Source organism: Corythoichthys intestinalis, chromosome 14 (assembly GCF_030265065.1).
Source record: "Corythoichthys intestinalis isolate RoL2023-P3 chromosome 14, ASM3026506v1, whole genome shotgun sequence".
Classification (NCBI taxonomy): Eukaryota; Metazoa; Chordata; class Actinopteri; order Syngnathiformes; family Syngnathidae; genus Corythoichthys; species Corythoichthys intestinalis.
In genome coordinates this window covers 14,130,122-14,156,791 of record NC_080408.1, presented here as the reverse complement: position 1 = coordinate 14,156,791, position 26,670 = coordinate 14,130,122, and the positions used below count along the sequence as shown (strand labels likewise).

At 38.9% G+C, this 26,670-nt stretch overlaps 1 protein-coding gene across 4 annotated transcripts in view; it reads right to left on the bottom strand.

Annotated features, from left to right (window-relative positions):
• Positions 1–381: 381 nt before the first annotated feature.
• LOC130929959 (epidermal growth factor receptor substrate 15-like 1) overlaps positions 382–26,670 on the bottom strand; it is a 35,302-nt gene continuing 9,013 nt past the window's right edge. Inside the window, exons 10-24 of one of the 4 annotated variants that reach the window (XM_057857597.1) lie at positions 22,230–22,387; positions 21,564–21,729; positions 20,550–20,632; positions 19,078–19,150; positions 18,833–18,994; positions 18,561–18,758; positions 17,087–17,251; positions 16,920–17,013; positions 16,698–16,834; positions 16,394–16,454; positions 10,535–10,620; positions 7,933–7,996; positions 3,587–3,621; positions 1,954–1,970; positions 382–1,670 (exon numbers count right to left, since the gene is read on the bottom strand). In XM_057857597.1, the coding sequence (XP_057713580.1) occupies positions 1,466–1,670; positions 1,954–1,970; positions 3,587–3,621; positions 7,933–7,996; positions 10,535–10,620; positions 16,394–16,454; positions 16,698–16,834; positions 16,920–17,013; positions 17,087–17,251; positions 18,561–18,758; positions 18,833–18,994; positions 19,078–19,150; positions 20,550–20,632; positions 21,564–21,729; positions 22,230–22,387 (1,704 nt within the window). In that variant the 3' untranslated portion in view covers positions 382–1,465. The remainder of the gene's footprint in view (positions 1,671–1,953; positions 1,971–3,586; positions 3,622–7,932; positions 7,997–10,534; positions 10,621–16,393; positions 16,455–16,697; positions 16,835–16,919; positions 17,014–17,086; positions 17,252–18,560; positions 18,759–18,832; positions 18,995–19,077; positions 19,151–20,549; positions 20,633–21,563; positions 21,730–22,229; positions 22,388–26,670) is intronic. The other 3 variants (XM_057857601.1, XM_057857599.1, XM_057857600.1) reach the window with 3 other exon arrangements.

The following is a 26,670-nucleotide window of genomic DNA, read 5'->3' as shown; positions in this document are numbered from 1 at the left end:
TCAATCATATGTTATTGTGGTATAACATCTATGCAACTGCAGTATATATTGTAAGTAGTCATTGACTAAATATTGTGCTTCAGTACATCAAAAGGATCACTCACTGCTTTGCATGTCAGTCTCTTCCATTCCAAGATGTACCAGCTGGCATGGAGTAGTAGTATTGTACTATTCTGAAAGAAGAGACGCATTGTTCACATTAAAGACGAGGAAGTGTGCCAAAACGGTCAAAAATATCTCAAGTGCTTGATGCAAATGTAGCACTCTCATTTCACCTTTTTCTCAAGTTTCAATACGAAGCCATCGATGTGCACTAATAAGCACACACAAAAAAAACTTCAATTTTACCCGCTCACTCAATATCAATGTTAAATACCTCTTTTATTATGAACAATTTAAGTCACCTTCTTCCAGCATTAAATAAATGTCACCTTCTTCCAGCATTAAATAAATCACCTAATTCCATGTATACAGTATACTGTATGTGCCATATGTTTAGCTTTAGAAGCATAATTTCTAACATGATAAAATGCTGTGGAGCATAACAAAAACTTCAATTTTTTAGCTCGATAAAAATAGGAAAGGTGACCTGTTAAAAGCTATAGTGTGCAGCACTTGGGAGTTAAAGCCACGAGGATCCATCTTACAGTACCAGTGGTTTAACACATTTTATATAAGCAACAGAACTTGTTTAGGGTATGGGAACTGTTTGAATTAGTGCTAGAATCTTAATTAACAAATATGACAGAATTTAAGGACAAAAATGGAAAACAATCACTTCCGCTTTGATTAAAGACGTTACATATATGCAAAGGCACTAATATATTGCAGTGCAAGAGAAATGACAAAAAAAACTGTCATGATTAACCAGTCCACACACTTCATTAGGTACAGCTGAACAATCTAATGTGGTCCAGTACATTAGCCCTTATCAGAAATTGTACCCTTACAATAATAATGGGTTAGGGACACATATATGAGCAAAATACTACTGAACATCAATTTGTACACAGCTCTTGTATTTGATGTCAATAAGAATGCCAGTAAAAGTGTTGTAACAAACTTCCAGTGAACAGTGGAATATCAGACAAAACAAGGAACCTTCATGGGTCATTAAAAGTTAATTAAAAAACAGCTTTAGTGCATTTTATATAAAATTAGACCTTTTACTTATAAATACAACAAAACAGTTAAAAAGAAAAAAGTTTCCGTGGAGGCTTTGGAAAAAGGCGACGTTGAGTACCCATCTGCTTCGTGTTTTCCCTAAATCGCTACGTTGTGTCCAGATGAAGCCACACTTGACATCAAGAGGATCCATCCTGGCCATGATTATAGTTGCCTTGTCGTTTGGGAGCAATGAACATAGATTACATGCTAAATGCGGAGTCATTTGAGGCCAGCGCACGGCGGGAGCGTCGCTGGGCTCGTGTGCGAGGGGCGGAGGGCTTCAGGAGTGCGGTCGGTGTCAGTGCAAATGTCTGGAGGAAGGGGGTTTAAATGAGGGGGTTCGAAGGCAGGCCTTCTTAGGAGCCGGGAGTGTCGGCCCGGCTGAGCGCGATGGCCAGCTCCAGGTCACACTGCTCCTGGAGCTGCAGTCTCCGCAGCCGCTCTTGCTCCTCACGCTCGCTCTCCCGCTTGGCCCACTCCAGCTGCTGGCTTTCACTTGAAAACTGCGGGTGCCAAACAACGAGAGGTTAGGAGCAGAAAAGAAGCAGAGGCAAAGCTGACGAGGGGACAGGACTGAACATTGGCTGCACATTCGACAGACAAAAGACATCCAAACATGGCTCCGATGATTGAACACAATAAGATTGACAAAATAGCAAAAAGGGACAAATATAAGCAAATATAAGCACACCAGACTACATGCAAACTCAAAAACATTAGTTTCAAAAGTATTCATGATCACTGAACATGCAGAAGCTCGGAGGGAGACCCTTGGACCAATCTTACCTGGCCATCTTCACATCCTGGTTGGAAAATAAACAAACAAAAAAACATCCTAAAAAAAGGCCTTCAACAACTTTTCATGCCGACACAAAGGGGGAAAATTGTTCACGAGTGCTTTAACATGACTGCCATGCATAATAAGTCAGTAGAACATGCTTTGAGCACAACCAAGCTCTTTAAGAAGACATTTCCTTTGAATACACTTATGAGCAAAACCTTTGCCTAAGCAGTGCATTGTGGAATAACCACCATAACAATGCCTTAATGCCGTATTGGCTCGAATATAAGATAGTGTTTTTTGCATTGAAATAAGACTGAAAAAGTGGGGGTCGTCTTATATTCGCGGTCTAGACATTATTCCCATTCACGACGCTAGATTGCGCCAGATATCATTGTAGCGATGTTCTGTCATGAGAAATCTCAGCTACTCTCAAGTTTAACCAGTTTGCATTATTTTATTGCCATGTTTTTCCTTATTCAGATTTGTTTCAAGACTAGTTACAGTTAGACTTCACTTTGATGGTTAATGCAGTAGTTGCAATTTTGTTGTTTTATCACAATAGATTGGCTTATTTACATTTCAAAAAGCAGAAGCCATTCATTTACGAATGTGATTGCACTTTAGTTTACATATTTAAATGTTCAGATATTAAGATTTGAATGAGGCAAAATAACATGCTTTGTCTCTCAAATATATTGTTATAATCATTTGTTTCAGATGTACTGTAATTATTTTCTGTATAAAAATTAATTTGTCGTTCAAAAAGTCTTTTTCAAACTTGAGTCTTGAAAACAAGAGGGTCGTCTTATAATCAGGGCTGTCTTATATTCGGGCCAATACAGTACATCTGACATCTTCTGAAGAACCAGCATAGGACGTCTAATAAAACCTGTTATATCATTCAGGATGTTTCCTTTGATTGATTTTGATTTATATTGCATGAGTGAAATAATCATCACACAACTGTTCATCACTTTCAATAATGTCTTTTGCTGTCGACCAAAGTCATAACGGCAGTTGCACTCATTCCAAAGTCACGCGAGTTCACCCAGAAAGTGATTTTACCGTATGTCAGCGGCTAGCATAACTAAGGGTTAATTAAATGCTAGTTTGAACAAAATTATCACTTCAAACCCATAGTTGTGCTACATGCTGCTAAATGTGCTGTTGTCTGGGAAAATGAAGGTGGTAAAATAAATAAATTTAAAAAAAAATAACCTCACAAAAAGGAGGATACTAATGTTTTGTTTCTCCTTAGAGATTCTGAAGCGACAAATATAACAGCAAACTTGCACTTACAAGTTTCCAAAATTAAATTAGCCAGTGGCTGCCAATGCTAGGGATTCACCTTTAGCCGTACTGTACGTAACTTGTCAATTAATTTGCAAAGGCAACACAGGAATATGATTATCCATGCTTTCCAGTAAAGCAAAGCGACTTTTTTTGTGCGAGTCTAGTTAGTAACTCCGAAAACATAACGATAATGCAACACTGGCGCACGTTAAAGTCATAGAATGGACTGCTAGCCAAAAATGAGACAACAGTCGTGCGCTGGCTGGACACCGAGGGGCCATCTTCTCAAAGATGGCAGAGTCAGTTTTGCAACGCATGCAGGAAAAAAAAAAAGAAACTTACGAAGACAGGATCATCTTTGAACGCTTTATCTGAGCCTGCCGGAGTAAAAGAAAGGAAACTTAACTCTCCCCTTTGGAGAGGAACTTTAAATCCTAATGTGCAATATTGCATTACACAATTCTGACAGGAAGTAAAGTGCAGTAAGCTGACAGCATGTAAACACTAAAGAAGAGTCAGCCAGCGAAAACAAAGCAAGTCCGAGGCTTGAATTGCAATATTCTGAGAACCTGCATCTGAGAATCTGGCGTTTGACAAAAAACAGGTAATGAACAAACTCTGAAGCACTGCTAGAACAGTGGTTTGTATCTATCTTTTTTGCAGTTGACACTGGATCCATTCTTACTCATGTACAAACTCGCAATAGGTGGATGCTCTATCCGACTGTTCACCCGATTTTGCCCTGTTTGACGATACATATGTAGCGTGAGTCAAGAAACAAAACATACAATTTGATCCCCCCACACCCCCACCCCCGTGGCGCAAGCCAAAATGGTGCACAGGACAGGGCGAAATAAGTCAACAATGACTTTGGAAGCTGACTTTTTGCAGTGTTTTTATAGCGATACCTCCGAAAGTTACAGAAATTGAGTGACAAAAAAATTTCTGGAGAATATGCCTTTAAAAGGCAAACCCTGCGAGATGATGTCAACAATTCTGAGACTGAATTCTTCAGTTCAATAGCTCCACTACTTTCTTTATCTATCTAATTTCTCTAACACAACTTCAGCAATATTGTTACCTTCGTCAACAAAGACGATAACGGAAATATTTCGTCGACGAACAGTTTTTTCATGAGGATAACGAGCAAAAAATGTGTCTTGGGAGACTAAACCATAATGCGACGAATACCAATTTTTGTCTGACGAGACGGTAACGAGACGAAAATGTGACTTAGCTTCCGTTAAATGTTCACAATGGATGACATTTTGTTATTGTATGTGTAGTTAGCCTGCATTGTAGCAATGTTTGTCTGTGTCACTCATGTGACATGCTGCACCCACTCCCCACACACTGGTGTTCCATGCAGGCTCCAGGCTTGCTTGTCTTGAAACACATGGTGAGATTTGTTTTCTGATCTTGGCAAGAGAGAATATGCAATGTTGCTTTACCCTTCAAAGATCTGTGCTAAGTGATCACACACTCAACGTACCTCAGAGTGTTAGCATAGCATTTGCGTTCTTGTTAGCAATTAGCGTGGCGAGCGTCATTCTAAACTCTCGGGCAACTTTTTTCTTTCTTAACATACAGTTTGAGGCGTCCAGGTGAGTATAATTAATTGAAAATAATGTACCGTTTTCCTGCTTATTGTGTATTAAAATCACCAAGTTGGCGTTGTCGCTACAATATGTGTTGCCTGTCAATGTTCGTTCCAAATTGTTGGAAACCTTTATTTATTTATGGACTAAAACGTTTTAATTTTGCAGACAATAACATTTTGAGTATGCGTCAGCTAAAGCTAGACGAAATTTGAGTTTTCGTCAACGGAAAGGAGACAAAGACAAACAGATTTTGAAATTTGAGCCTAATAAGCATTTTTGTACATAAGACTAAGACGAATATTAGAAGAGATGCCAAAAACAAAACTGTTCAGCAACATCTACGGAATCAGCTCAGTCCCTATTTTAAGTCACATGTCTTCAGATTGAAGAAGTTTGACAGATTTATTCTCCTACTACAATTAAGAACGTTAAAATGCTACTTCAAACCTTGCTTGAACAGTGCGAATATGCTATGAAGTTGTGCTTAGAACCATATTATTCATTTACATTTTAACAAGGAGGAAAAATTGTTCAAACAGATTGCTTTCAACTATTGAGACATTGATTATTATTAGCACCCTACTATGTTTTAGGTCGCCCACTGCTTTGAGGCTCTCACTTCCCCACTAGGTATGAGGCCACACATACCTCTGCCACTCTGTGGTCAAACAAAGGGGAACGGCAACTTTCTCACGCCACCGCTTCTGCTTAAAAGCACAAGTGCGAGGTCAAAGCGGAAGGGCACGACATGGGGACGGCCGATGGGTTTTGCGTAAAGACATTTGTATTTTTTTTTTTTCACAATTCAAAGTATTCCTTGGTGTCGTAAGTCTTTCAGTGCCACTGATGATTCATCTACTGTGAATTTAAATTTGTCACTAGCAGATGTCCAATCCATTTGAACTGGAAGGACTGACAGCAAATGAACGACCCAGACTTCCCAGTTCAAATGGATTGGACATATATAGCTGTCAATGAGTTAAAATTTGTTATGCAAAGAGTGCAAGTGCTGAGAACAGCTTTAATAGGGATGGAATTAGATGGTTTCGACAAAGATGCGGGATTACTTTTATATAAAATATAACTATAATAATAATTACTAGGAGTGGGAACCTCTTGGTACCTCACGATACGATACGATTTGCGATACAAAGCTCACGATAATGATGATTGGTCACTGACATTGGTCAGGAAATCATTGTAAGATATTCTACAAACAACTAACAGAAAAACAAGCTTCTAGTGTGAATTGGAGTTAGTTTATCACTAGTAGACGTCAAATCCATTTGAACTGGGAGGGTGGCAGCGAATGAACGAACCATCCCTCCCACTATGGCTGTCAGTGGCAGTCAATGCCAGGCAATTAGGTAATTTTGGGCCATTTAAGGTCTCACTGGAACAGCACCAAACAAAAGTTCCAGCATCATCACCTTGTCCAATGCAGATTCTTGACACCTTGTCCATTGCAGCAGCATCATCACCTTGTCCAATGCAGATTCTTGACACCTTGTCCATTGCAGATTCTTGACTCTAGACAAGGTAGAATCTGCATTGGACAAGGTGATGATGCTGGAACTTTTGTTTGGTGCCGTTCCAGTGAGATTTACAAAGATGATTGCCTGAAGAAGCCATCAAAATTCCCTCAGTCCTTGATGATATGGGGCTGCATGTCAGGCAAAGGCACTGGGGAGATGGTTGTGGTTAAATCTTCAATAAATGCACAAGTTTACATTGAAATTTTAGACGGCTTTCTTATCGCTTCATTTGAAAATATGTTTGTCATTTTCCAAGATGACAATGCACTATGCCACAAAGCTAAAACGGTTAAAGCATTCCTTGGAGAAGACTCATCCAGTCAATGTCGTGGCCTGCAAATAGTCCAGATCTCAACCCTATCGATAACCTTTGGTGGAAATTGAAAAAAATGGTCCACAGCAAGGCTCCGACCTGCCTGGATGATCTAGCAACTGCAATCAAAGAGAGTTGGCACCAAATTGATGAAGAATACTCATCAAGTCCATGCCTCAGGGACTGCAAACTGTCATAAAAGCCAGAGGTGGTGCTACTAAATACTAAAGATGTGTTTTTATTGTTATTTCTTTCTTTGTTTCTAATGATTCCATTTTTTTTTTCCTCAGAATGGAGTGATTCCATATATATTTCCCTGCACCTTGCTCTATAAAATTAACATTTACTGACCACCACAATGTTTTTATTCATTTCTTTTAGTGTTTCTGAATGCTAAAGAGTTGCACTTTTGAACTAATTCATTATTTTTTCAAGCTTTTTATCTCATTTTGGTCAACATAATAAAATGTCTGAGCGAGTGCACGTCCGAGACTGGTGATTCTATACTTTTTGCCAGGGGTTGTATATTAATTTAATTTAGAGATATCGTTCTAAAAAGGTTTTACCTTTTTAGAATGATATCTCAATTCTTGGCAGGAGCATATCGATAACCTTTTGGGATACAAAGTATCACGTTATATCACCATTCCGATATTTTGTCACATCCCTAATAATTACTTTTATAATGATTTATTAATGTGTCTGACCCTTGAAAATAGCATTTTCACTGCCTGGCTGCAGGGTGCAGGACTGTATTGAGATTATTACGTAAACTCGTATATATGACTGAGAGGTCAAGATCTGGCAAAGTTCAGAAAAGCACGTTTCACATATTTTGGAAAATACAGCAGGCCAATAAAAAGACAAGTTTGTTTAATTTCATACTTGCTGAGTTGGCCGGACTTAAAGAGACCCAACAAGTTGTGAACAAGCAAATAAAGAGTCCATTTTCAATGATATGCCCCCCTTGAACTGAGCTGACGAGAAATGTCAAAGCGGCAGGTTTCCTGTTGACAACTTCAAAAGGAGAAACTACTTTCATTGCATCTCTCAGCTCAATTAAGGAAGTGGCACTTTTTTGGAGGGCATGCATTCTGGCACACAGCTCGCTAGCTGCACTGAAGGAACCCTCGAATCCTCGGGGCGGGTGTGTGATGAGTTAATAAAAAAAGTGCGTTTGGAATGAACCACTGCTTGCGTGCTAGTAAGTATGCTCAAACACACACACATCAAGCTTACCGTAGGGCGGGGTAGGCCGGTTAGGCACGCTTTTCTTTGATGGCAGAACAGGATTGTCAGACTTCTGTTAACACATAAGTGAAGTGATTTAAAAAATAAATCAACAAGCGTCACTCAACAAGCTGCCTCTGGCATCCGACTAAAAGACGTTCATACATGTGGTTCAGGCTGGAAAGAAACAAACTACTGTGATGAGAGACAGTCTACATTATAGTGTTTAGCATGTTAAAATGACTAAAGAAACAGTAATTACAGTGCAAAATTATATTTCTTTTTAAATAGAGAGCATGTCCCAATTAGCTAGTGAATGCAAATAAAACCTGCTGTACCTATAGGCATCTCCTGTTTTCCATATTCATACAAAGCTTTTGTCAAATTGTGAAGTTAAAGGGGCTTGATTTCAAACCTAAACAGCAGGACATACCGATGTACCGTATGTAAATGACTGACACTTCAAGTATTACCACACTTTCTGATTACGCTTCAATGTTGTGTCAGTCCATGTAAATACCCAAACAGTAATTTTACTCAAACTACCATTTTATTTAACAAATTGTAATATACAGCCAATGTTCACCCTCAGGCCTCCCAGTATCAATGGAGTTGACATTTAGCACCATCAATGGTACTGAAACATGTATATTCATAGCCAGTCTAGCCAGTTTAAATGAATTGGATATCTATTTTTGTTAATGTCAAGCAATAAGGGAAATATGCGGATGGGGGGGGGAATCAACTTTAGGGGGCAAAACAAGTGTATTTATGTTTCTATTCATTTTAAATTTATTAATGTTGATTTCATTCATATTTCATTAATTTCTAAAGTTATTCATTGATTAAAAAATTATGCTAAAAGAATGATTAATATTTTTTTCATAAAGTAACAGAATCAAAATTGAAACCTGGCATCTATATAGGTGGACATCACATTTAGGGTCATGTTACTATGTTAATACAGCGGTACCTCTGAGTTAATTCGTTTCAGGACCTTATAAGTCAAAATGGTCATATGTCAAGCAGGATTTTCCCATAAGAATACATTATAATTCCATTAATTTGTTCCACAGCCCTAAAAACTACACTTATTCTTAATAAATACTGATTTTACTATTACAAATATCAATTACAAAGAACAAAACAAATAAATAATGAATAAAAAATGAAAAAATAATACCTGTAATAATCTAACAAACCGGTTCTAATGTGGCGAATGTATTTGCGTGGTGTACCTGAACGTATCACGTGGCTGACTTGATGGAGTGAGCCTTTTTACTTTCATTTTGTTTAGTTGCTGCAGGGGACAATAAGCATATTGTGTTGCACAAGTTGATGGAATAAATTATTAGAAACCTGACGAAGCTGGCGATTTCTTTGATGATGTTACCACAATAATAATTGCCATCTTAACTTATAAAGAGGAGGAAGACCGCCGAGATAGACAGTCTATGGCTGTATTATTGATCCATATCACGGATACGCACCCCACGCTCATATTTTTCTATCATATCCATCGTCATGTCAATGGTAAGCATCACCTTTTTCTTTTTGTTTTTCACCACCAGTACTAACATTGTTGGAACCCATGTTGATTTCTCTCACAAGAAAATAAGCCGTGCGTCCGTCTTGTGGAAAAACACAGAAACTGCGGTGCTGTCATAGATCGTCGTATTTAGAGTATGTCGTCGGATGTAAAAATATATGGCGAGTCAAATTTTACGTCCGATGTCGAAAAGATCGTGCGTTGAAGCGAACGTATGTCGAGGTACCACTGAATTGTCGCCACCATGACCCAAAAGAATATGTCTACCTATCTGGAGGCCATGTTTTTATGATGCTTAAATTTGTTTTTTGTTTTTTTATTCGCAAAACTTCACAACTTGCCCAATGAAGGGTTAAGAACATTCCCGTATGTAATTAATTAATCACAGAGGGTGTCAAATATTCACAGAATTATGATTATGGTATTGTTTGTCCTGTGTGTGTGGCCTTTACCATTGTTGGTATGGTTTTACTTTCATTTACCATGTTGGTATGAAATTGTGTTGGTTTGCATGTTACCAGTGGTAACTTCATCACAAGGGACAAATTGGTTACAAAATTTATATTTTTATAAAATTGTTTGAAATGAAATTTGTTGCCTACATTTTGGAAGGAAGTATTTGATTTTTTTTTTGGTTCTTGATTAGACGAAAATAGGGTTGGGATTAAATAAGTTTTCTTCTCCCCGCTCCCTTTCAGGCGTGTAGTTTATGTTGCAATATTACTGAACTTGTTGCTGCTCTCTTTTGTTAGATGAGCCGTATAAATTTGCTGTCTTGACAAGGACATTCATGCCTGAAATAAACAAATGAATGAATGAAATGGTATTCGGTGGAATAACCAACCGCATTGGGAGATATTCGACACATCAGATTTCCATCCACTTTTGAATTTCAATCACAAGATACAGTATCCAATCCAGTATGTTTCTTCCATTTACGCTGTCATAACGCATATGTAATAGTGTAACTTAAGCAAAGGGAGGGTTTAAAAAAAACAAACTAAAAAAAAAAACAAACTCAGTTGTGTCACTCAAGCATCCACTCACACATTTGAAGCTGACCTTGGACAACTGGCTAAAGTCATGAAACCCGGCGCTGCTCCTCAAAGAGTTGCCTGCAAATTGGTGTTTCGGCATCCGGACAGACTCTGCAACAGCAGCATATTGACACACTTGTGAAAAAAAATTTCAAAACCTGAAATTCACTCACAGACCGCATGCTTCAAAATCACACTTTATTCCACTGAAGGCCTGTGTGCTATTTTTAGGGGCCCCACAGCTTCTAAACGTTCCATGACATTTGCCCAAATCCAAAAAAGTAGAGGAGGGGGGCTCTGTTTAACCTGACGTATGCATCTGATTAGCTAATTAAAGGCGTCAGTTGAAGCACTGTTAAACCAGAACTGTGCCCGGCTTGTTTTGAAGCTTTGTGGTATGCCGCTTAATGAAAAAGAAGGGGAAAAAACGTGCAGATGGTTACAGTGAAAAAACAAAACATTGTAAGTGAATATGTTTGTTGTGCGTGAGCAACCACAAGAGGGCCCATTCATGTGGAGCCTGGCCGTATGTTTTCTTTTTGGCACAGTAAGCCGACGCAGGTCCACAGTCGCTTCTGTGTTCGTTTGATGACGGGCAACGCGTCGGTTAGTAGCATAGCACTCCCCTTTTACCCCTGCCCCTGACTTAAAAGAAACTTCCGCAATGAATTAAAAAAAAAAAAAAAAATTGAAGTCCGGCAAGCGTTAAGGTAAGAGGAGTGCTTCAAGGAGTGACAGTGTGCCCTGGTACAGTCACAGAGTTTCTGTTGTGTTTGGCTTTTGCCAACCTCCTGTTTTTCCAGGGTAGGTGAGTGCATTAGGGGGTATTTTTAGTCTGCCTGTAGTTAAATAAGAAGGCCCTCACCTAAAAATAGCCTTAAACAACAGGAAAATCTTTTAGAGAGTAAAAACGTAATTCTGGCATGTCACCCAAGATGAGTGTTGGAAAATATTGCTTCATATGAGTTCTATGTATGGTAAAAGCCCCATTTGCACTGAGCAGTACGGTTTGGTACATGTTGTCTTGCATTTCCGGGAGCTTAATGTTGAATCCTGAAGTCAGAACACAGGCTGGAAGAAGTAAGATCTTTACATCATGGAAGGAGTTACGTTTATGAGAATAATGCATTCCTTGAGTGGGAATTTATCTGCTGCCATTGACGGTGATACAAGTCCAATCCATTTGAACTGGGAGGGTTGGCTGCGAATTCATTCATTCATTCATTGCCAACCCTCCCAGTTCAAATGGATTGGATGTCAACTAGTGACAAACCATAGACTTCATAATGTATTGACGGGACAAGGGGCCGATTCATAGGGGGCCTATCTCCGTCAAAGCTGACCGAGTGGAAACACTGACAAAGAGCTTTCGCCGTTGAATTCTTGTGAAGAAATGCTTAAATCCCCGAATTCTCTATATATATGGATGTAAAACAGTCTCGATTCTTGGTTAAAAGCAAAAAACGTGCAGCAAGCATTTATTCTAAGTTAATATTGCGAACTATGAGACTAATCAGTAAATAAATTAGCAGCCACCATACGTAAACAAAGAGCTTTTTCCGTTGAAAATTTTTGTGAATAAATGCCTAAATCCCTGAATTCTTTATAGATATGTACAGTGCTGCTCAAAAGTTTATGAACCCCCTCAACATTTTGGAATTTTCTATTATTTCAACCTGATTTCCTAATCAATCAATTCAGTAGGTTTTTTTTGTTTTTTTAACAGTTGTGTTGTCGAGACTAAATTAAAAAGAGTTTTCATCAACTGATGTAGGTGCAAAATTGAACTGTTTGGTCACAACCAAAACTGCCATGTCTGGCGAAAAGTCAACACTGCATACCACCAAAAGAACCTTCTCCCAACAGTGAAGCATGGAGGTGGGAATGTCAAGATCTGGGCTTGCTTTTCATCCTCAGGACCTGGACAACTCCACATAGTCCAGGGAATCATGAATTCTGAGGAATATTGTCAAATCCTAGAACATAACCTGACGCCATCTGTTTTGAAGTTAAAGCTTGGCAGAAGGTGGATCATGCAACATGATAATGATCCAAAGCATTCCAGCAATACAACCAAGGAATGGCTGAAAAAGAAGAAGATTCGTGTTCTGGACTGGCCCAGTCAAAGTCCTGACCTAAATCCCATTGAAATGCTGTGGCGGGACCTGAAGCGAGCAGTTCATGCCAGACGCCCATCAAACCTCTCTCAACTGACTGCGTTCTGCAAGGAAGAATGGGCAAAAATCCCCCAAAGTAGATGTGAGAGGCTGATTAGTCACTACAGAAACCGTTTGGTTGAGGTAATCTCTGCAAAAGGAGGCGCAATATCCTATTAACTGAAGGGGTTCACATACTTTTGCACACATGATATCTGAGTTTTTCTTAAATCAACCACTTTTGTTAAATAAAGAATGACAATATAACTATTTCTTTTGTTTCAGTCCATTATTTGGAATGTCAGTATTGTGGATTTGGGTATAACTTAACATTTAATAAGGTTATTTTAGTTTTTTTTACAAAAAATCTGACCATCGCTGTGGGGTTCACAAACTTTCGAGCAGCACTGTACGTAAAACAGTCTCGATTCTTGGTTAACCCTTTAACACCTAAGCCTATTTTGGCCAAATTTGCATGCATTTGATGTTGCCTTTATGTTTCAAAGAAAAAATTGTTTACAATGGCCAAATTGGGTCCCTTTTTTCAGGACACCTTGAACTTCATGTCTAAACTGTTGTTTTCGTCACTGACCAATTATAATCCCCATTTTGGACCCAAAAAGACAGAAAAAATCCCAAAATCTTTTTTCAAAATTTGTAATGTTGACGTCCCATTGACAACCAAACATGCTCGACCAACCGTTTTGAAGCTTGATAATATTTATTCAACTTGTTATGATAAACATTCAATAGAAAAAAATAAGATTGAATTGTTTTATGTTTGACAATTCACCACAACCAGCAGGTATGGTCATAGGCGTTTTTGGCATTTATACATACGATGGTCAAAACAGGTTATATAGTGTGCAAAATAGTGAGAAAAAAGTTTATATATATCATCTAACACAAAAAGGGTTTGGAAGATATCTCTTTGTGAAGTTAGGTGTTGTACCCATCACCTTATCAAAAGTATATACGTACATGCAATCAAGCTTCTCGAACGCACATCTACATAAAAATTGAAAAGATTATAGTGAAGAAAAATATATATAACATTGAAAAAAAGTATTTTCAAAAATATTGACAAGTAGTTGAATTGAAATTTTTCAGGCATGCGACCCAATAAAGTTTTTTTTTTTTTTTTGCGCACTCAAAGCTTCTTGAACAGGTCACGGAGGGAGCTGCGTCACACACAACGTCACACAGCCTACTCTTTCGCCGTTTGTGCTCTACTGTCACTTCTACTCGCCGAGACGCCGATTCATCAGAGGAAAACAACGACAAATACGACTCATCTTTTTCCTTGAGTTAATGAAATAATGCATTAGCTTGTGCTAAATGTAGTTTCAGATTCATTCTGCACGTTTCAAAGTCGCTCGCTCAAACAAACCGCTGTTGTGCATTTTTCGGCACAACACCGGCCGTTGCTTGCTTCGCATGCCTCCCTTTCAATAGTTGGCGCCTCGCTCGGAAATTTATTAAAAATGATCACATTCGGTTCGTCCTTCCTGACATCACAAGACACTTGGGATAAGTAGTCTCTTGTGCTGCTTTCGGTTTTGAAAAAGGACAAGAAATGATGGAAATATGGAGATGGATACATGGTCCGTGCAGCGTTTTAATGCATATTTATAAGTGCAATAAAACTATAAAACTCAAATGACATTATCTCCCGTTTTTCTCGGCTGATTGACTTCAAATAAAAACTGGTGTGGACATCAACTTCCGCACTTTCAAACGAGACCAACCAGCAGCACGTGGGTGATGTAATTACAGCGTGACGAAGCTTCAAAGACGATATGCGTAAACGCGTCGCTGCCGACACGTTCGGTGTTAAAGGGTTAAAAGCAAAAAAAAAAAAAAAAAAACCCTACAGGTAGCATTTATTTTACTTAAATATAGCGAACTATGAGGCTAGTCAGTAAGGTAATTAGCGGCCGCCATATAGAAACAAAGAGCTTTTTCCGTTGAAAATTCTTGTGAATAAATTAGAGCTGAAACGAATACTCGAGCAACTCGAGTTTAAAAACTGATCCGAGTAATTTTATTCACCTCGAGTAATCGTTTATTTTGACAGCTCTAAGCATCACGTTTTGCTCGGACTACTTTTAATGCGGGACAACGCGCCGATGCCACGTGCATAGAGGAAGAAGCAAAAAATAAATTAGAAAAACTTACATCAGCCGACAGCCGTTACACGACGCCGACGTTGCTAAATACGATGCTACATTGATAGCAGGTAGCGTCTGATGAGTCTCATAGAGGTCACATGAATGTTGAACTAGATGCCCAATGACAGACTCGGCCGCGTCTGGGAAGCGTTAGTAAACAGCCGCCATCTTAAAGCAGTACAGCGCTTAGCGCTAATAAAGAGCGCTAAGCGCTAATAAATAAGATTAACGTTACTGTCACTAGCTCACGCAACATTAGCCCTGCGAAGGGCTAGGTTTCTACTAATTATGACCACTGTCGATGCGTGGCTAACGCGTCTTACATACGGGCTTTAACATAACATTGCGTTGTGGAGTGATGAGGGTGTAAAATAAAAACTAATTAATGCTAACTATCAATTTTAGCTAAGTAGTCATTGCTGGATAATACACCAAGTAGCACTGGTCCCTAATGTGCTCCAATACAGCCTGAATCATACATTTATTTTGAACACTGCAAAAACTCAAAATCCTATCAGGACTTACAGTTTAGCCTAACTTAAAACTTAACTAGAACTTAAAAATGGCTTGACACAAATAGAAATTCAATTGAAACACGTGGGAAAAAATCATAACTTTTAAGTGATGTGTGTTATCAAGCGTAACGACATTTTTAGGTATATACAGTGGGGAGAACAAGTATTTGATACACTGCCCATGGGTTTTCCCATTGACAGTGTATCAAATCTCCCCACTGTATATATATATATATATATATATTTTTTTTTTCTAATAAGAGCTAAAGGTTTTTTGAGTGAAAGCAGTGAATTAGTCTTTTTTTTTTTAATTCTAGTTACATCTGAGATGCAATTGTTGGCTGTTTTCAACAATATACATCGAAAATAAAGACATTGATTGACTGAAAATGGTTCAAGATTAGGTGAAATGTCTTGTTTTCTCATGTATATTTATAATTGCTCTTCACCTAAAAATATATTTGTTTTATCCGATTACTCGATTAAGCGATTACTAAAATATTCGATAGCTGCAGCCTTAGAATAAATGCTTAAATCCCGGAATTTTTTTATAGATATGTACGTAAAAAAAGTCTCGATTGTTGGTTAAAAGCAAAAAAAAAAAAAAAAAAAAAAAAAAAAACAGCAGGTAGCATTTATTTTACGTAAATATTGCGAACTACTGCTAATAAATGAAGCGGAGTGTTGGACGGCCACCTTCGGGAAGGCGCAATGCAGTGAATGTGGAATGTGTCATGTCAATACATTATGAAGTCTATGGATAAACTAATGTAAATTCACAGCAGAGGATGAAAAGAGCGACATTTTTGGACTTCTATCATCATCAATGGCACTGAAAGTTTACCAAAATCGCACACCACTGGGAATGCACCAGGTTTATCACTATTCTTCTTTCATATGTATTATAATACCATTTGGGAATTCTGATGTAGGCCTCTCCTTTTGGCCCAGTGGAAACTAAAAATTGAGGGAAAATGCCTTGGCTAGGAAGTTCTACATTATTCCTACTGCTCTTTGTGCTAGCATGCAGTGTCTTTGGTACCTGAATGGTTTGGTTTTGGGCTGCTGGATGGGAAACCCAGACGACCATGGATGGAGCCAGGCTGAGACAGAAAAAGCAAAGTTCAGTGAAGAGCTCAAACCTACTCTAACCCTTGGGGTTGGTTATCGTTTGCGTTTTGTCCGTTACCAGTTACAACTTGATACTTGTTAAAATGGTTCTGGTTCTTAAACCTATACTCCCCCCAAAATAAAAACAGTCCACAAAACAGTCAAAAACACTAACCAAAAAAACTCTTTAATTTACAGTGCCAAATTATTACAAAACTCCAATTTTCCAACCTCACCTTTACTGGTGGCTTAGGTCTTCCTGCGAATGGGTCCGGAGATGCAAACAGGTCTGAGCTGCCAGCTCCACTAAATAGATCACCAGGTGAGGTACCCTTGAAGGGATCACTTTCCTTGAAAGGATCTCCAAAAGGATCTATAAGAACACAGATAGCAAGTGAGTAAGACAAGTTCAATAAAACAAATAGGTTTCTTTCTGAGAACTCATTTATTAGGAAGACCTTTGAAGGGATCTTCCATCTGGAAGGGGTCTGCTGGAGGGCCTTTTGCAGCGTTGGTGTTGAACATGGCTATCCTTGATTTGAATGATTCATCCTAAAAGTGGTGGTGAGAGGCAGGGCAGTGACACAAGAAACGTGACGGTCACAACACAAAGTAGGATGCCCACCACCGCACTACTCCTGAAGGCTCCATTCTCCTTTTCTGAGAGCAGGTGGCTCGTGTCCACCACATTGTTTCCCCCGGTGAGGTCTCGCAGAGCACCGTTGTACTGCTCAATGGTCTTGGTAAACTCCTTCTGGTTCTCCTGGATCAGTGACAGCTTGTTGCGAGCCTGAAAACACCACAGGGGGAGAAGGATACTTTAGTCTATTGTCGAACTAGAAAGGTTTTGGCCTCAGTCAACCCTGTTCTTCTTTTACCATCAATTACAAATTTTCTTCACCAAGACGTCATTGATTATTATTACCGTAATTTCCGGACTATAAGCCGATACTTTTTTCCCCGCCTAATTTTGAACCCTGCGGCTTATAGTCCAGTGCGGCTTATTTGGGTTGATAAGTAACACTTTATCTGACAGCGGCGTCATAAGACTGCCATAAGACCGTCATAATTATGACATGACATTATCATGGGCATTAATGAAAGCTTATGACAGATGTCATTAAGTTTCATCCGGCAAACTATGTCACTAACTCCATTTATGTCGAGCTCTGATCTTTTACATCCATTCAAAAGGGAGATAAATTGCCAGATGACACAAAATGACATCTATCATAAGTATTCATTAACGCTTTTGGCAGTTTCATGTCATAATTATGATGGTCTTCAGAGTTTTATGGCACCACTGTCAAATAAAGTGTTACCAAATACCCTAGCTAGCAATTAATGAAACAACTAGAACAGTAACTGAAGAAACAATGAGCACAGAACACGAATTTTGATTTGTTATTTACATCTGTAGCCCTGCAATGCATGCTCGGAGGCATGTTGGATGACAACAGCGTTGACAGCAGGTGGCAGCAGAGGTTGACTGTCTCCCCCAAGAAAAACAGTGATGGCCAAATGAAGCTTCTTGAGGCAATGAAGCTTTTCAGCCAATTGGTTCAAAGCTTTATGGTGGTTCATTTGGTCCTATGACAGTCTTGTAATGCTGCTGTCAAATAAAGTGTTACCAGTTGATATCTTTTGATGTAAATATCCCATAATACAGTGAGGACAGCTGCGGCTTATAGTCCAGTGCGACTTATCTATGGACAAATGCCGTTTTCGTGTCAGATTTGGTGGGTGGCGGCTTATAGTCAGGTGCGCCTTGTAGTGCGAAAATTACGGTATTTAGTTGTACGTATCAGTGCATAACTGCATATAGATGTTTAGCCATGTTCCTTGACTGAAGATGATTACCTGAAAGAAAAGTATTAATTTGAGTTACTTCTGTTTTGATTTAATTTCCAAGGATAAGACTGAAATTTATTGGTCAAAATCATCTCTTGTGTGCTTTAATTAAAGATTAAAAAAAAAAGATCCACTAGGTGATAATCAAAGTGAGGATACTAGTCTTAATAATCTTGATCTAACTGAAGTTGTTGTATGAGGTGATTGTTTTCACCCTCATGCAAATGTGTTATATTGGTCCACCTGACCTGGCTGATCTCTTCCTGTGTGGTCTTCAGAGAATTGATGATACTGTCCAGCTGGGCACGGCCCTGGAGCAACCTGTGCTCCAGCTGGGCCTCCTCTTCCTGAAGGCGGCTCAAGTCCGTCTTGGTGCGGCTTGCCTCTTGCTCCTGGTTACGAAAGTCCTTCTCCTGGGAGCGGATCTGACTCTGAAGCGTGGAAATCTGCGAAGGGGCGGGTGGGAATTGATATTTCACAAATAGTTTTGTTATGTACCGAACGGACTAACAACGCTAACCGTCTGTGACTCCTCCTGACACTTTTGCTTTATGTCATTTAGCATCCCTTCTAGCTTGGAGCGCTGCTGGTCCATCTCATCCAGACGCTTTTGGGCATCCTGTTTATGGGACTCGATGTCCTTCAAGCTGCTGCCCTCCCTGTCCAGGTCATGCTGCATGTTCTAAATACAAAACAGTAAACACTGTGCAATAAATCTTTTCAAGCCTTGCATCATTTTAGCATATTATATGGGGTCATTCCTACTTGAACTGCGTGATTTTGCCTTCTGATGCTTTCCTCCTTTTCACGGAGCTCATGTTCCAAGATTATTTTTTCTCTATAGGAGAGCCACACACACACACACACACACACACACACACACACACACACACACACAAAGAAAAAATATTATAGACAAAATTATATTAACATGTATGAAGTGTGTAACTACGTGTACGACAGGTTGTAAACTACACCTCCGTGAAGTTGGCCCCCCCATCAGATGCAAATTCGTATGAGAATGTAAATCAGTTTGTGCCGCTATCGTTATTGGGATATTTACAATTCTTTTATAGGTCAATCTGAGGTCAACCAGAGGGGCCAACGGAGGGGTGTCCCAGCAACAAGCACAAACGCAGCACAAATGAATGGCACCACTTCCGGTCCATTTTGCAGTACATGGGGGCGGCTGCCAATGACGTCATCACTCGAAATTATTATCTCAACTTCATGGGGGTGTAAACTCCCGCTAACACAATGTTTATACCACCAGTATAATAGTACAACATACAATATTTGTATTTAAAAAAAAAAAAAAAACATGGGTCATAAATCATACAAAATATTTCTCTTGCCATGTGAAATTGATTTATTAACTATACAAATGCATGCCGTTCATAATCTTAAAAAGAAATGTCGCGTACGTAAACTGAGTACATCCAGTACTGAATGATTTAATATGCAGTATTACCTAATGCAGGGGTCCCCAACCTATTCCACTAAGGCACACTGTGGGTGCAGGATTTCATTCTTACCAAACAAGATGACAACACTTTTTCCCCAATCTGGTGTTTTACAAGTGCAATCAGTTGATTGCAGTCAGGTGTGGCTTGTTTTAGCAGAAGCCTCATTGGTTCAACTGTCTCTGCTGGATCGGCTGGAACAAAAACCAGGACCCACAGTGTGCCTTGAGGACTGGGTTGAAAACCCCTGAATAATGTATGATGGATTGCATACATTTTAATTCGTAAACAGTACCGACGCATACCGATTTCCCACATAAAACATACTAGGTCAGTCACAAAAACTGCAAGACAATCCACAAATCATACAGTAAATTTATCAAGAAAAAGTTACATTGCCGCTCCGACCATTTCTTCACTTATTACCTTTTATTTTATATGGCGTTTGTCCTAATTTGCAGATAGGGTCTTAAAGCAGACGGCAGGTAAGAGGCCCACTATACTGAGCTACGTAGGGAAACTCACCATGATTTTAAGTAAAGAATGGATGAGAAAAAAAATGTTGGCTGATTTGACTTTCAAATGAAGACTGCATACACTGCTTTCCTTGGCAGCTCCTCACTTATGACAGCTGATAGCAGCAAGGCTCACGAATGTTGATATAATAGAAAATAAATAAAAGCTTGCCATTTCATGGAGCTCATATCCCATCGTTTTTATTTTTCAAAAGGAAGAGAAACAAATCTCTCCTCCTGGCCGTTTCGAAGGGCTCACCTCTGCAGCTGACTGATTTCCTGGCCGAGGTCATCGAGCTCTTTGATGCCCGTCAACTCTGCTGGCGCTATGGCAGAGAAGTCCTGAGGCCATAATGAAAAAAATGGAGAGTAAAGAAATGATATTGGAAGAGAGAGGAAAAGAGTGACGAATTACGGATTAGGATCAGTGAAGGAGCTCCCTGCTGATGTGAGCAGCAAAACAATTGAAAGGAAGGAAATGCATCTCATGCGCCCCAAACAGCCGCACAATACATGAAAACCATTCTGACGAAACGACACAAAAGAATGCACCATTTTGAATCATGATGTCATGCCAAATGCAGTTCGAGGAAGTTTGACAGAGAACATGAACCATTCTCTCTCTCGAGTAATTTATAAAGGCTCCTACATGACATTATTTGACTATTTATGTTGCATTGAACACTCTTTGACCCTCTCTCACTCTTTACGTCGCACATAAGCACTTGTTCCGTTCAGCAACTCTCTATAAAACACCACATCATCTGAGGTATACTTATTTTAAGAGGAAGGGGTAAGAACACACATCAGTATCTGACCTGAAGACTTCTTTTCAGCGTCTCAGCGATTTGCAAAGGTCCTCAGAGTCTTTACATTGGCTTTTTTTGTTGAAGTACGAATGGAGTTGAATGGATTCATTTCAAATAAAGCAAAAAAAGCTACTACCAGCAAGTACAAATATCTGAAAGGGGGGAGAAAAGTTGTGGAAAAACAGAAGCGAGTTGTTGTACAGAATATTTAGATGGAGCAATAGCACCCCCTAGCAACAGAAAAAGCAAATACATTGGGAACGTTATAAATGCAAACATTTTCAGTGTTAGGAAGATTACTTTAGAAATTTAATAGATTGCGGGTGCAAGTTGCTCTTTTTAGAATGTAAAAATAGTTTAAGAAATCTAATTACTTTCTTAAAATAATATAATTATTACATTTTTATCTGTTTGGTAGCAGAAAGAAAACCAGAAGATCAAGAGTCGTTCAAATCAAGACTTACAGGAGGGGGTATTGAAGACGATGTCCTCTCCGAGGGAGGAATCATGTCAGGCGTGAGAGTGGTGGGCGGGTCGATGTCTTTGGTAATCTTCTGCTGGATCAGGTGCATGGCCAGTGAAAACTGTTCCGGCGTAAGCTTGCCCGTCTGTTTGGTGTCGGCGAGCCCCCTGCACATTTATTTTCTCCATGAGCAAAGTCAAAGAAATTTGTGATTTACGACTACATAGCTAAATACTTTAAGCAACTGCTATTTATATTAAAGTGCTTTATAGGTGTTGTCTTTCCTTTTAAGGCTGTAAATGTTGCAAAAAGGTGCCTTGTCATGGGTTTAATCTGTACTATATGCTTGTATGACACTTGCATGGACTTATGACGACTACAATTTTTTAAATTCATGTTGAACTAAGGCTGTACCAAAATACAGAAAATGGAGGGCTTTACATTCTTTTTGTTTCAATGTATTTGCATCAGAACCCAAAAAAAGCATGATAGGTACCTCACATTTGAAAAGGAGCATTAGCACCTCCTACAGGAGTGAAGCGTATCATTAAGATACCACCCTGAAGCATGCAGAGATGTACCAAATGTGATGCTGGTCCTCAATTATGTCCTCACAGGAGGCCTCTTTGAGACATACGAGCAAGTCAAAAGCAAGTCATGCTCTCACCAGATTTGTGCCAGCATAGTCTGGGAGAGGCTGGAGTGCATGAAAATCTCGATGACCTCTGTTCCGTCGACCAGTCCGTCTTTGTCAATGTCGGTTTTCTTGAATATGTCATAATATCGCTCCCTGTCAGCCACCGGCACTACCCATTGCTGCTCAGGCTGAAATTCAGAGCAAACACAAAAATATTAACATTATTAATCTTATTAAGGAACAGCTAGCAAACCTCAAATGCCCAACCACTTCCCTGGTACCTCCGATGTTCGAGCCAATCAGAAGAAAGAGGCAGGAGCTGCAGATGTGACCAGGAAGCAACTATCTGATTAAATACAATGTTGGCGTGCAAAGCGATTCTTGCAGATAGTTGAATTGTGAAGTTTTGTTGGAACACACACTTAGTTTCCTCATTGAAAGAAGGGAAAGAACGTCACGAAAAGCTTTTCTTGACAGGAAACGATGTCTTTGCCTATCTGCGAACCAACAAGTTTTAGTGTGGCTTAATATAGATTGGTTGCCTTCTGATGGCGAGCAAATCAGGGAAGAGAGGCCAGGAACCACATATCTGTTTGAATACTATGACAGAATGCAAAGCATTTTCTGTAGATAGGTCAATTTCACAAGCTTTTTCTGAAGTACACCTAATTTTCTCATTAAAAAAGGAGCCAAAAAGGTCACTAAAAGCTAGGGGTGCACGATATCCATTTTTTAAAACCGATAACTTCCTGCTCCTCAAGGCCGATACTAATACGATAACCGATAATATATATATAATTTTTCAATGTATATTCACCTGAGTTTTTGAACACCTGTAGGTAAAAAATACTAGTGGTTGATTCTACATAGATTTGCCTTTGCCCGAACCAGAATTTTCATGAACATTATAATAATGAACAAAACAAAGACAAGAACAGTTTCAACAACAAATAAAATGTCCATATTAATGTTTTCAAATAAATATAATTTGAGTCAATCACAATCAGTCAGTCAATCTAATTGATGATGTGTTCCCCTGAACAATGAGCACTGATCTAAAACAAAAACCCAACAGGGATTGTGCTTTGTCAGCAGATAAAACATTTGGTGCAACAGGAGAGGAGACTTTTGTCGTCTTAGAACAACTTTCTTAACCTGGCAATTATAGAACAGCAAGCCTATCAATAACCAAAAGGCCTCTCAAGAACGTAACACCGTAAAATGCAAACATTTGCTAATTGCCATAGTAAGGTTTATAACTCAGTGAAGGAAAAATACGGCCTCTAGAACAGTAGCAAAACTTTGCATACTGCCAAAACACGAGTGGAAACAAACGCACACATCCCAATCCGATACCGTGCCAAAAATATTATTAATAGGCCCGATAATATATAATGTTATCGGATTTATTGGGATGATGTCAGAATTCCTATTATCGGACCGATAATTATCGTGCACCTTTACTAAAAGCTTTCTTGACGGGAAACGATGTTTTGCGAGTGTGACGAGAGGAGCCATAGCCCAATCAGCAGCTGTATATTTTTTGAATGTTCCTCCTAGGCATGTGCCATTTACCAGTTTCAAGGTTTACTGTAGGATGAAAGAGTCATGGTTTTAAAATTTTCCGTCATACCATAGTATGGTATTAGCCATTTTTTTATGAGCCCCCCCCCCCTCAAAAAAGACAGTCGCTAGTATGGGAGTATTTTGCCTACCGAAAAGAAACAGACGGCCGTGGCTTAGAGGCGGAAGGACAGCCGACATGCTTGCGGAGGGTGGTTGCAAGGGAAAGCAACACTTCCAACATGATTTTACTGTTCACATTAACGTGACCATGATCCGTCACTTCACACAAAATTTAAGGTAAGTAAACGCTGTCATTAACGCTTCCCACCAGCTATGAGAGCTCCAGCGTGTTTAGCGTGTAAAACAAAAGCTATAACGAAAGCTTCTTAACGAGGCAGATAACGTGGCTAGTTATCATGCCAAGATGGCTAACTAGTTTATTTTCTACAAGTAGCCTACTTTTGTTAAGTCTTCCGCCATCGTAAACATCGCTCCAAAATAACGTTTCCATAATACAGCCTGTGGTGTTTTTTCTCTCTGGCGAGTTTGTGTTGAGACAAGTGTCCATATTCCATAATGTGTAAGTAATGATACGAGTCATACACACGCACGCTCGTACTCTCGCTCTCCATTTACATTCAACTAATTAATATTAATAGTAGTAGTGGTTTTACATAAATTTAATTTGATCATATATTGTTTAAGTCGAGTTCTATATTGTCAAGGGTTCTTGTTCTAATGTTGAGCAACGAGCTGTGGCTGTTTTATTTATTTCAATTTTATTTAAAATATTTCAGTCATGTATTGTTTGTTATTTTAATGATTTATTTTAACATTTTAGTCATGTTGATGTTCCAATTTGCAAAACAATTGCAATACAGTGATACCATGAAACCGCGGTATTTTTGCTTATGGTACCGTCAAAATCTTATACCGTCACATGCCTAGTTCCCCTCATGAAACAGGTCTCGAATGGATCTTCCCCAAATTGACATGTGGAATATATACATATTAAATATATAAAACAATCAATTTGGTATGCCAGGTTAGGACTGTTCAGCCATTTTAATGATTTGTTTTCAAAGTTGGCACTTGAGTGGGGCGTGGTTTTAACAGTCAGCAGACACACCTACAGCATCTGTGATCTCACAAGGCAGCCCTATTTTTTTCCCAAATTTTGAAGCCTTATTAACTATATTTTACAATGTTTTTAATCAATTAATTTTCCTGTGAAAGAACACGCTTTCTTAGGCCCAATCAAATCATTAATTGGTAACCGATTACATCGTACCATTAAGACACCTAAAAGTGCTTAAAATTATTGTAGTATGGAGACAATGGGATTTTTTAAAAAATACTCAAACAGATATGGGTCTCAAAACTGCATACCCGCCTATCAATGCATAACATCCACATAGATGTTAACATTTGCTGATTTTGTCAAACTACCAAGTAGTGTGATGAATGGAATGGAATGGAAGTATTACACTGCACAGTTCTCTGCCAATTACTTAGCAACTCAGTTAAACAACCGTGGTATTAAATATGTCTTTTACAAACAAATGTGCCTCATGTCGACAGTCATGTCATGATAATGACTAAAGGAAAAGAAATGAAAAGGTGATCTGCAGGCCTTGCTTCATGTTCACAGGGAAACCTGTTTGTCCTAGTGTCACAAGTAGAAGCTTAGTAGCAATAACAAGTAAGCGGCGGGTGAAGAACGCAACAATGCAGCAAAACAAGTTGAGCCACTCGATTAGCAACGGAAAAGATTTTAATGCAGGAAATGTCCATTTTACTCCTTAGATTGCTCTGCTTTTAGATAAAAATAACTACTAAAAACACTGGTAAGAGGACAATGATGCAAAGTAATTTTATGTAATGACCTATATTATGTAAGGTACTATGTATCTAAAATGATGGTTCACTGACATTTGGTAATTGTGAAAATTTATAAGGTTGAACAGACGGTAAAAAGTAGTTAACATTCACCTCACAATCGAGATTCTAAGTTTCCCCTCTGTTATAAGCATTAAATAGGTCAAAATGAGTCTGTGACCTGGATGAGGTTTGTCATAGATGTTAGTGTTTCCCAACCCTTTTTGAGCTGAGGCACAGAAACGGCTTAAAATCTTAAAATGTAAAACTCTGTTGCCTATATTAACAATATAAAGTAATTCTCATCAAAGTTTTATCAACGGGAATCAAACACAATTATTTCAATATATAAATCTTTATTTGTACTCGCTAAGAAAAACAGTTTTGTATCCACACCAACATTACATCGCTAAAAGCTGAAGTCAGCTAACTCCCAGTTCATGTAACGTAAAAATAGTAAACATAATGACTTTAATCCCGTAATTTTACGGCTTTTGCTCCCAATACTAGTTTATTATTATGGCATACGACGTTTTGTGTTGACACAAACCTAGCATCGTCAAAATTCGAGCCCGTGAAACCAAACTTCGGGTTCACATAACGTAAAAATAAGCAACAAAACCACTTTGCGCTCGTAACATTATGATTTTTCTTTCATAATATATTATTTAAATCTTGCATTATTACATTATATGATCATCTATGTAGTGTGGAGCAGGATCGGAATCAGCTGAAAAGGATCAGGTGTTTAATTAAAGAAATATATGTATGTTTCTCTGCTTCATGTGTGTACAGCCTTCACTCTCCCCCCTGCTGCTTTTCTTGCTCACCAGTGCACTGCAGTTTGCTGCTTGTTAAAGTTGCAGCTGGCGAAGCTTTGATGTTGCCAAAGAAGCCTGGGAGCGCTGACTTGAAAGACGACGCATCTGTCAATCATCGTTGAGCTTGTGCAGCACTAGTGTTTTTCTCTAAGTGTTCTCAGCGGATTTGAGTGGACTCACTCAATGAAGCCCTTAATAAAGGCAAG